The 10,939-nt window shown below is 39.8% G+C and overlaps 1 protein-coding gene across 2 annotated transcripts in view; it reads right to left on the reverse strand.

Annotated features, from left to right (window-relative positions):
• GLRA2 (glycine receptor alpha 2) overlaps positions 1-9,330 on the reverse strand; it is a 143,475-nt gene extending 134,145 nt beyond the window's left edge. Inside the window, exons 1-2 of one of the 2 annotated variants that reach the window (XM_030199574.1) lie at positions 9,263-9,330; positions 7,113-7,246 (exon numbers count right to left, since the gene is read on the reverse strand). In XM_030199574.1, coding sequence (XP_030055434.1) covers positions 7,113-7,246; positions 9,263-9,330 — 202 coding nt within the window. Of the gene's footprint in view, positions 1-7,112; positions 7,247-9,262 lie in introns of those variants that run through there. The other variant, XM_030199575.1, reaches the window with a different exon arrangement.
• Between the last annotated feature and the right edge of the window lie 1,609 nt (positions 9,331-10,939).

Consider the following 10,939-nt stretch of genomic DNA (forward strand, 5'->3'; position numbering starts at 1 on the left):
CATGCTTAGATTTAGGTGTGTCAATCAAATGAAGGAGACCTTATATTTATAGTGTGGAGATCAATTGAAAATCTAAGACATATCTCAAACACTCAACAATTTTCCACTTTTAACGATGATGAAAATCGCAGCATACACATTTATGCATGGCTGCACATCCTATCTTCAACGGGGATCATCAGATTACTTTGATCACCACTAACATCTGGGGAATTCCCCAGTATTCCACAGGTGACACCCCATTCTTCATTGATCAACCTGAATATATTATTCAATATTTTTTTACTATTTCTTTTATTTATGGTTTTATATCCAAATCTACTTATATATGTTAAATCAAACAACTTCTATCAAGTACTATTTAGTATTAAGTACTTAGCTTTAAAAGTGGAAAATTGTTGAGTGTTTGAGATATGTCTTAGATTTTAAATTTAGGTGTGGGCATTTGCACCATATTTTTATTGGTGCAAATGAACATACTTACATTTAAGAATAACCCCTGGGACTTAAGTGCTTTGCTATAAACCAAGTCTATCTTTTGGTGCAGCTTATAGACTAGCACTTAGTGTGGGGGGGGGGGGGGGGGTGGCACCATTTATAGGCTCTAGCCTTCTATGTGTATTAACAGCCAAGCATAGCAGCAAAATACCTAAGGAGCTGGTAGAATTTGCCAGTGGAGATTTTTAAGAACAAAGTAGACAAGCATTTGTCTGGAATTAAATATGTTAATTAGATCTTGCCAGACGGTAGGAAGGAAATAGGTTGGGGGAGAAGACTGGTGGAGTAAGTATCTTCTTAAGTTCTCACTTGGTACCATTTTCCCATGGAGCCTATGGATATATTTTCCTTAACTTCCATCTTTTTCACTCCTTGTAAGTGTCTGCCACAATTGGCTGAATTCAGACAGTTCTAGGATGGAAATGTGTCAACTTTGGTGAATAATAATAAAAACAATGTCCTTGCACATGTTGGGGAAACTGAATTAACCGTCTCTATGTTTTTTTTCAAGTCAATCCTCACTCCACAAAGGAGCCCTTTTACTAAAGCTTAGCTCTAATGGAATTTGCAGAAGCTAAATGCTAGAAAGCCCATTTTATACCTACGGGCTTCTTAGAATGTAGCGTGTGCTAATTCTGTTAGTGTGCTCTGGGGGGGAGGGTCTTTTACAAAGGCGTGCTAGCATTTTTAGTGCACGCTAATGATTAGCATGTGCTAAACGCGAGAGATGCCCATAGGAATATGTGGGCCTCTCTAGCATTTAGCACACTTTTATTTTTAGCGCACACTAAAAATGCTAGCGTACCTTTCTAAAAAGCCCACTAAGCTTTAATGAAAAGGCCCTTTATTAAGAGCCTCTCACTGCTATCAATGGCCTATACAAGAGCTCCTATCGGTTCACAACTCTTTGTTTTCATAAGATAATTTAACATAGAGCTCAGGTCTGAGCATGTTTCTCAAGTATAACTTCAGATTACAAGTTAGAGGTTACCTGAAAACTCTGCATTCAATTTTCTCTGTATAATCCTGGTATTTACTAGTGGGTAGAGTTTAATGGATCATGGCCCAACACTGGATTTAGACAATATGAGAAAAATCTGAATATAAATAATTCCATACTTACAAAGAATCATATAACAGAAGATAAAGACCACAAGAGCCATCTAATTTGTACATTTCCTTCCTGCTGCAATACTAACAACTTTACAGGATATCTGATTTTAGCTTTGTTTCTACCATATCCCCCTTTTCCCTTCTTTCCTTCAAGGTACACAGGCCTATATCCTTAACTAACTTTAGGGGCCTATTTACTGAAGTGTAGTAAATTTTGTGCTTTCTACAACTGCAAAAATTAATGCATGGTAAGTGTGAAAGCTGTTTAGCAACTGTTAGGGGCATGCCCAGCAGGACCCCTAGGATTACTGTACAGAATAGTTCTTTATTGTGTGTTAATTTATTTTACATTTATTGGGGAGTTACTGCTCTGGAATGGTCTACCTCTCTGACAGAATCAACTCGATTTATTGGCATAATACCACATCTAGACCCTACACTCTCCTCTCTGGTGTTCCCCAAGGATCCCTTTTGGCTCTGACTCTCTTTAATATCTTTCTATCCCCCTTCTTACACTTACTCAGTCTCTTGGTCAACTTCCATTTGTCTATGCGACATCCAAATTTTGGCTAGTATTAGCAATGATGATCCTGATGAAATTGCAGCGCTTAATAAGAACCTGCCCAGTGTTATGGATAAGCTCCAAACCCATAAACATAAATTGAACATGTCTAAGTCTCAAAGTATGACAACTGGCCACTTTGATAGCCCCCATTGTGTTAGCAGGGATGCCCATAACCTTTGTTACCGCTATGAAAATTCTAGGAGTTCTTATTGATGATGTTATGAGCTTCCAGGCACAGTGAAACATCATTAGAACATCCTTTTTCAGACTTAGATCTACTCTGTACGTTACCTCTTTGATAAGGCAGCTCTTCGTATTTTAATCCACTTACTTGTGATGGCTCAGTTAGATTACTGCAATTCCCTCCTTTATATATCTCGTAAACAAGATATTGTCTACAAATCATCCAATGCTCAACACTGAAGCTTATAACATGATCAAAACATCATGACTATGTTATACCACTCATGATAGGTGAGCATTGGTTACCTATTGCTCACAGGATTACTTTCAAACTGATTACTTTGGCATCTGTGTGCCAAGATTCCATTATAGAATACTAGTGTAAGTCAGCATCAACATGCCTACAATTAGGCATGCCCACTTATGCCATATCAATAGCAGGTATAAATGTGTGTGCATAAATGCAACACTTTACTGTAAATTTTGGCTCTGCCCATTCTTCCCCCCTGTGAATGCCCCCTTGCATTTAAACACTAGCCCTGGATTCTATCTATGGCACCAGATTACCACACCCAAATTTGGGCACAATCCTGAGATGTAAGCGCAAATTAATTGGCTTATTGAGGTTAGTTGGCACCCATTAGAACTTGTGCATGCATCTGGCTGTGTGCTATTTTATATGGCAGGACACCTAACTCCCATAGCGTATAACTCAGAAGAGGGTATGGCCATAGGCACATCAGTATTCCATAGTTATGGAATACTGGCTCAGCATACCCAACCTGATCACCAGCATTTGTGTCTGGTTTCAGCAGGCATAAATCTGATGCTTAAAGTTTGGGTGCGAGAATTGGCATGAAGCGTGATTCTATAAAGGATGTGCACCCTTTATATAATTATGCTTAGCACTGATTTTTTTCCAGCACTCATTTTTGAGTATGATTTATAGAATCTGGCCCTAAGAGACCTTTTTCTGAAATGTGTAAATTAATTTAATTAGCTTTAGTAAAACCAACTGGATGTTATAATTCAACTGAATACGTTTCTGCACAATGGGCTAAAATGATCAGTCAAGCTTTACCCTTACTAAATTACATTAAAGGGCATAATCTAACAATTGTATTGTCAATCTTTATAATCAATACACATTCTAGAACAATTTCTCAATATATGGGAGATTCTATATATGGTAACTAAAGTTATCTGCGCCAATCAACGCGCATTGCCGATTTGTGCATGCAACTTAATTGATTAATGAGCCAATCAGTGCCAATAATTGGCTGCTAACAACCTATTATTGGCATTGATTGGCCTTAATTGGGATTTATACACCAATCATATTCTATTAACCCTCTGTGCATAAATCTTATAGCACATAAATTCAAGGGGGTGTGGTCAGGGACATTTCCAGAATTTACACACATTGTTACAGAATAGGCCTCATCAGCACCCAATTTAGGAAATCTTTTCACATGTATTAACTGTAAATCTAACACAACCACTTTTCAATATTACTCTTTTCATTTTTCAATTTGCAGATTGTGTGCTAATTTTGTCATTTGTAATTTTGTGTGCTGTACCTGCCTAGAGTTAATGCAGGAACACTCCTGCCCCTATTTAGGAGGCACTAATGCCCAGATGATCAAAAGCCCTGCGCTGTTCCAAACAGCGCCCTAAAAATAGCGCCGGGACAGCGCAGGGCTTTTCTGCATCGATGATCAAAGATAATGCATGCAAATCTAAGCAGCGCTATTATCTTTGATTATCATGTTGAAGTGCGGGAGAATTGCGCCCGAGCATGCGCTCAGCACAATCCTCCCGCACTTCTTTGACAGGTCTGGGCTGTCAAAAGCCCAAAACTGTCAAAGTGGCCTGCCGATCCCCCAACAAAGAGGCCGCTGCCGCCGCCGCCGGCCAAACCGACAAAGCAATGGGGGGGCTGGAGTTCTGGTGGACCTCCGGTCCCCCCGCCGACCCCCCCCCCATGTTCACGAACCCCCAGAGGACTTGGTTGCCGGCTTTAGAGAAACGCTGCCCTACCATCCCATCTGCGACGGGAGGGGGGGGGGGCTGGAGGATCGGTGGGTCGGAGCGATTCCCTTACATGGTATGTAGCCCCGCCCAGCGCATCCCATTTTGAAGCGGCGTCGAAAGGAAGAGGAGGGAGGCATGCAGGCTGCGTCCCTCCTCCAACAAAAGGTAGGGGGGCCGGGAGGGAGGGAGGAGGTTGGGTTTACATGTCACCACAGACCACCAGAGATTTGTTGAGAACGCGGGGGGGGGGGGGGGAGGAGTTGGGGTGGGCCTCCAGCCCCACCCCCCTCGTCGATAGATTACAGCAATTGGCCGGAGGCGGCCACAAGGATTTCTTGGGGTTTGGGGGGCTGGAGGCCCACTGAACCTCCAGCCCCCCCCCCAGCGCTGGTGGGAGGGTGGGACAACGCTTGGCCGGAGGCGGCCACGAAGATTTCGGAGGGGGTTCGGGGAGGGTCAGATCGTCAGGGGGGGGACCGGAGGTCCACCGGACCTCCAGTCCCGTATGCTGTTGCCTTGGGGGGGGGGGGAACGGGGGCCTGCCAGCATACAACTGCATGCTGGACAAGGCTCACCATTCCTCCCCAATGATCCGCAAAATCTAACACCAGCTTGGAGCTGGCGTTGATTTTGCTGCGGCCAGCGACCCAATCTTTGGCGCGCTGGTCGCTGATCATTGGGGATGAATGCGTTAAGCGCCAATTAGCATGCATTTGCAAGCTAATTGCGCTAGAAGCCCTGTTTAGCATGCATTTGCATGCTACTTGCGCTGAGAGCCCTCAAGTGCGCTGTTTCAGGCCCTTGAGGGCTCTGATCATGGGTCGGCTGCAAACTCTGGCGCTAGTATGGCGTTAACAACCTCTAGCGCCAGAGTTTGCTTTTGACCATGAGGGCCTAAGTGCTCCCGTGTTATCTCTATTAGTGCATGTTAAGTATAGTGCACTGGCTGGTTAATGCATCCATGTCCCCTCTCCACCCATACCTCGCCCCCTTCCAAAAATATCTCTGACAATTCACTAATGCACTGTTTAGTGCATGGAAACAGGACAAATACCTCAAAATGATTTAACGCATTTGTGTGGTAGCCTGGTTTTGTGTGCTAACCACATGTTAAGGGTATAACACCCCTTTGTGAAAGGGCTTTTAAGTGACTTGTGTACTTCATTTATAGAACAGTGCTGCATGCACACTTACCCCCAAATTCAATATAGTGCGACTAGAATTGTGCGTGCAAATCTGGGCGTATTCTGATTTGCACACACAACTAAATTGGTTAACAAGCCAATCAGCACTGATAATTGGATGTTAACAAGCAATTATCAGCACTAATTGAAACTAATTAGAATTTACACTCATTACTTAAGTGTATTCTATAAAGTAGTCCACATAAATTCTACCATTCGGATTGAAAATGTAGGCATGGCCAGGGTGTTCCTAAAATTTATGCACAGTGTTATAGAATAACCAATTCTGTACCTACAGTTAGGCATGGCATTTACACCAGCTTTTCATTGGTGTAAATGGCTGCACCTAAATTTCAGTCGCATGGATGGCGTTACACATATTCTATAAACCAGGCCTAACGTTAGGCACAGTTTATAGAATATATATAAGCACGTTTTCCATCAGTGCTGATTTTCTCAGTTGCATATATAGAATCTGGCCCTTAGCACCTACAAGTGCAAGTATACCTTACCTGCTCAAGTGCTACCATTCTATAATATAAACATGCAAATTTAGGTATCTAGTTACAGAATGAAGGGGATACGGTTTTGAACATCTATAAGTAACATACAAAGCTAATGTTTATTAAAATTTGCTTACCCACTTTTTTAACACTTAAATCAAAGTGATGTACATTATAAAAATGAAAAATTAACAATTGAAAAAGGAACACCATGAATATAGAGGAAAGTCATCAATCATATCAAGAAACTGTCAACCTCTTCATAAAGCAGAAAGTGCAGAGCACTCCTCTCCCACCTGGAAAACAGAGTTTTCTCAAGGAGATGCTGGTAAAAAAAAGTAAGTCTTAAGGTGGACTTTACATTTTTGTAAAGATAGTTTAGACCTAATACTCAAAGGAAGACCACTCCAAAGGAAGGCTGACAGAAAGTAGGTAACTAACTTGGACTACAATGTTATTTCAGATCAGAAATACCTTACAGACTTTGACGTTTGTTCAAGGACATTTCTTGTATAAAACGTTTCAACCAGTAGCCATATTTTGTTTTATAATGAGCTTTTAACTAGAGAGAGATACAATACATTTTTATATTGATCTACCATATGCATAATGGAATTTAATCAGATAAAGAAGATCCAATACAGCAGTGGTTCCCAAACCTGTCCTGAGGGTTTTCCAGTCAGTCAGGTTTTCAAGATATCTACAATGAATATTCCTGAGAGAGATATGCATGCAGTGGGGGCAATATATATATAGAAATCTCTCTGAAAAGCTAACTGGCTGTGGAGCCCTCAGGCCAGGTTTGGGAACCACTGCATTAGAGCAATTAAACAACAGCCAACAATAATTTAGATCCAATTCAAATTCTAATCATGAGCAGAGGTTCCCACACAGAACAGAAAAAAAATTGATTGACTGACTAGTTAATTCTGTCTTTTCTGGTATATATAAAGGGTATATTGGCCTGATGCACAACATTAAACTAGGTTCTAAGTTTGACCGAAGATTTTTAAAAATCTTGAATATACCTACCTTTAAAATTTGGCCTGATTCTTGCATCATATCCTGAGGTCCTTCCCATCAGTTTGTCCAAAAAATCAGAAGGAGACATGGTCTGTGAATGGGATTTTCCAGATCTGGAATCATGTTCTTTACAAGATAGCATCCTAAACAGATTATTAATTACCATTAAGTGAACAGTTCTGAAGTCAAAATTTAATCACTTCAGTTTGAAGTGAGACACTGTGAGGCCAACATTAGAGTACAGCCACTCTATACATCTCACTCTAATGTGTACTATATTTGTACCTGTTCACAGTTTACACATTTGTTTATGTGGTCAGTAAGATAAGGCTCCTGATAAAGGAACATCTGCCGAAACACGGCTGTGTCAAGCTTTTCAAAAGTGGCTTACATTCTTTCTGAGGCAATAAAAACCTGATTCATTGGATGAGCTTTGCTTTCATCTTTGTTATTTTTTTGGCTTCCTCACTCCTGACTATTGACTGTACATGCATCTGTAAGGTTTAACACTTCTCCTCTGTTTGTTCCTTATCACTTCAGTTTCCACATTGGTTTTATCAATTAGTAGAGCTCAATAATTAGTAGAAAATACATTTTAAATTCCCTCTTTCTAAAAATGCTGTTTTGTATCTGAAAGTAAAAAAAATCAGAGGGCAAAGAATTGTATATAAGGAACCACTTTATGTTTAAGCTGTGATGATAGAAACATATGACTATAATTTGCTTTCAATCTATTTAGTTACAGTCACTCTCCAGCACAATAAACTCCAATCTGATAACTGTGTAAACATTGAAGCAATAGTTTAAAAAAACAGTCATTTAAAAAGAAAATATTCTTACAAAAAGATCATAACAGGTTAATTTTAGCTGTTTAAGGAAACGCTCCCTGAAATGATTAGGAAATTGGTGTAAAATTACATGACAGCAAAAACTGAAGTGACTCTTCCAGTCCAAACAACTGAAAGGCATTTGCTGAAATTATACCATGACCAAATTACTTTCAATATAAAACATAAACAAATGCAATGACTTATTTTGTCAGCAACTATGGGCTTGGGTGTTTTTTTTTAGGGGGAGGAGACAGTTTCAGAAAACAGCCTGAGTTGGAGGCATTCTCCTCTGTAAACTCTCATTGTAAATGGTCAAATTATTCATCACGCCTATCAACTAACATGCATATCTAGTCTGTATGGAACATATGTGGGTTATGAGTTCCATAAATTAAGAGTACAACTCTACTTAATACAATAATGCTAGCAGTTTGTAGATGGATAGGCGGATATATAGCACAGATGGTGTGACAGATATATTATTTCCTGGAAATACCGTATTTAAAGACTTGAGAATTTTGCTATCAAATTAAAATTGTGACTGCATCTGTGCTTTAAAAGACATGATTGTAACTTCTATGATATCATCTTTCCTGTGAAGCATTGTGCAAGCACATCTCAAAATATCATACTCAGTGAAGTATAATTGAACACTCTCTAATGTTCATGGTACAATTTATTTGACTGCATTCCCGATAAAACAGTGCTTCTTAGCTACACCTTAAGGTTTGCCCAAATGTAGTTTCCCTAGATAGAGACAGCCACAGTCGTTGAGAGAATAACAGAATGAAACTATTTGGTCCAAAATAACCCCTTCAGTACTTGAATCTTATTGATAATCATTTCGTCAGTCTATTTTATTAATGCTTTATATTTTACCTGATTGAAGGGAAACTGAAATGGTACTGGCTCAGCTGGAACCATGGTGCTTACTAGGAACATTCAAACAAGCAGGTCCCTACGTTTGATTCTCACAGCTTGAAGGAATCGTACCAGGAACAAATCAAACATCCAATGGAGTCTGATCGTATCACATTAAACAAACAGTGGGGTTAAGAGTATTGCCCTCCAAGTGAATAATCATGCTAGAAAGTGACAATATTTATAGTACAAATTACAGAACATATACATTGCACATAAATAATGTTTTGAAATTACCGATAAGTGACTCATATGAAATACAGGAGAATGAATAATGAATTAGATTTTTATGCTGTGTGTGTGTGTGTCTAAGTATGTATAAATATATATAAATACACACACATAGATAGATAAATTATAAATATCCTCATATATTTCAAATAACAACATAAAGCATGATTTACCAACCTGAAGTTGTTTATTCCTAAGAAAAATGCAATTAATACTGTCAAAATGTTGAGCAGCTGTCGGTTCATTCCTGATTCTTGAATAACTGTAAAATATCCCAGAAACGATCCCTCAAAAAATGCAAGGGAAAGTGATTTTTTTTTTATTGTCTGGATCTCACTAATGACCTGTAGCTGTTTCGCCTAAAAATCAGAACAGAAAGATCTGGATTCCTACAGACTGGGGGAAAAATACGAAAAATGCCAGTCCTTGGAATCATGATCAGGTCCAATATAGATTCACCATCGGCCAACACAAAACAGACAAAGTACTGGATATGTTTTTTATTTCCCTGCAGCTCTCTCCAGAAAAAAAACCCAGAAGAAATGGTTAGGGTACAATGGAGAATTAGCTTGTGCTGGATGTGTGCTATCCTCTCTGCTTTGGCAAAAGAAACAATTTTTTTCTGAGCGCTGTGTGTTTAAAATAGGTCCAAAAAACAATTGGATGACAGAATACTAAAAATGTTCTTCAGGAGCCCGGCAGGATTAAGCGAATAAGGGCGCAACGTAATCTAGCAGTGCCTAGAAATTTCAGTACTTGGACAGCTCCGAGCTTCCTTCAGTAACGCTCAGGCAGCAAGACCGACTCCCAGGAAAACTGTTCACTGAGGCACCGGAGCTCCTTGATCATCTGTTCTATGATCACAGGCTAAACAAATCAAGTACCAATACTGTTTGACTAGGGATGACAATACCATGCATCTATTAGAGCAGTTCCCCTTGTTTTAGTGAGAGAGAGAGTGCACACACGCACTTGTGTAACTGCAACAATTCTGGTGTTTTCATAGCCTTATTGCAAGAATGCTAGTACTTCGAACTGAATTAGATTTCATTCTGGCTGCATTCCAACAGACATTCTAGATAATTCAGTGTAGCTCTATCAAATTATAACTTCTATTTCTCTTTCAAGCACTGAATTGACTTTGACATTTCATGACACATTTGACTTAAGCAACCTTTGCAGATAGGGAAATGTGCCTTGGAGCAGGTGAGACCACATGGTCATTCTTGAGAATATTGTTGATGCTCATCAAAGACAAATTACGGGGCCCTTTTGCTTAGCCATGTAAGCGTCTATGTGTGCCGAACACACGTTACAAAATGGAGATACCGTCCAACTACTGCATGGCTCTTGCGGTAATTTCATTTTTGGTGAGTGTCTGATATGCATGTCTGAAAATTATTTTATATTTTTGGGCGTGCGTAACTGACACATGCCAAGTGGCATTCGATGCGAGTAGGTCATTACCGCCCAGATTCTTTACCACTAAATCAATGTCTTGCAGTAAAGTCTGAGCCCCAAAATGGACATGCGGCAACTTTGATTTTCTGCATGTCCATTTTCAGCTAAAAAAGGCCTTTTTTACAGGTGCGCTAAAAAATGGATCGGTGCGCGCCCAAAACCCATGCCTATACTACCACAAGCCATTTTTCAGTGTGCCTTTGTTAAAGGATCCCTATATGATTCCCCCTCTTTAGGTTTCATTCTTTGGCCAGATCTTTCTGATACCCCATTGAGATCTGAGATTTGTTGTGCCAGAGATGGGGAGGGCAATTTTCAAATAATTTATTCAGATAGAGACTTTATCTGATAAAATGGTTCAGATAAACAAAACTCTCTTCTCCCCTATGTACA

This window comes from Microcaecilia unicolor, chromosome 4 (genome assembly GCF_901765095.1).
Source record: "Microcaecilia unicolor chromosome 4, aMicUni1.1, whole genome shotgun sequence".
In the NCBI taxonomy this organism is placed as follows: domain Eukaryota; kingdom Metazoa; phylum Chordata; class Amphibia; order Gymnophiona; family Siphonopidae; genus Microcaecilia; species Microcaecilia unicolor.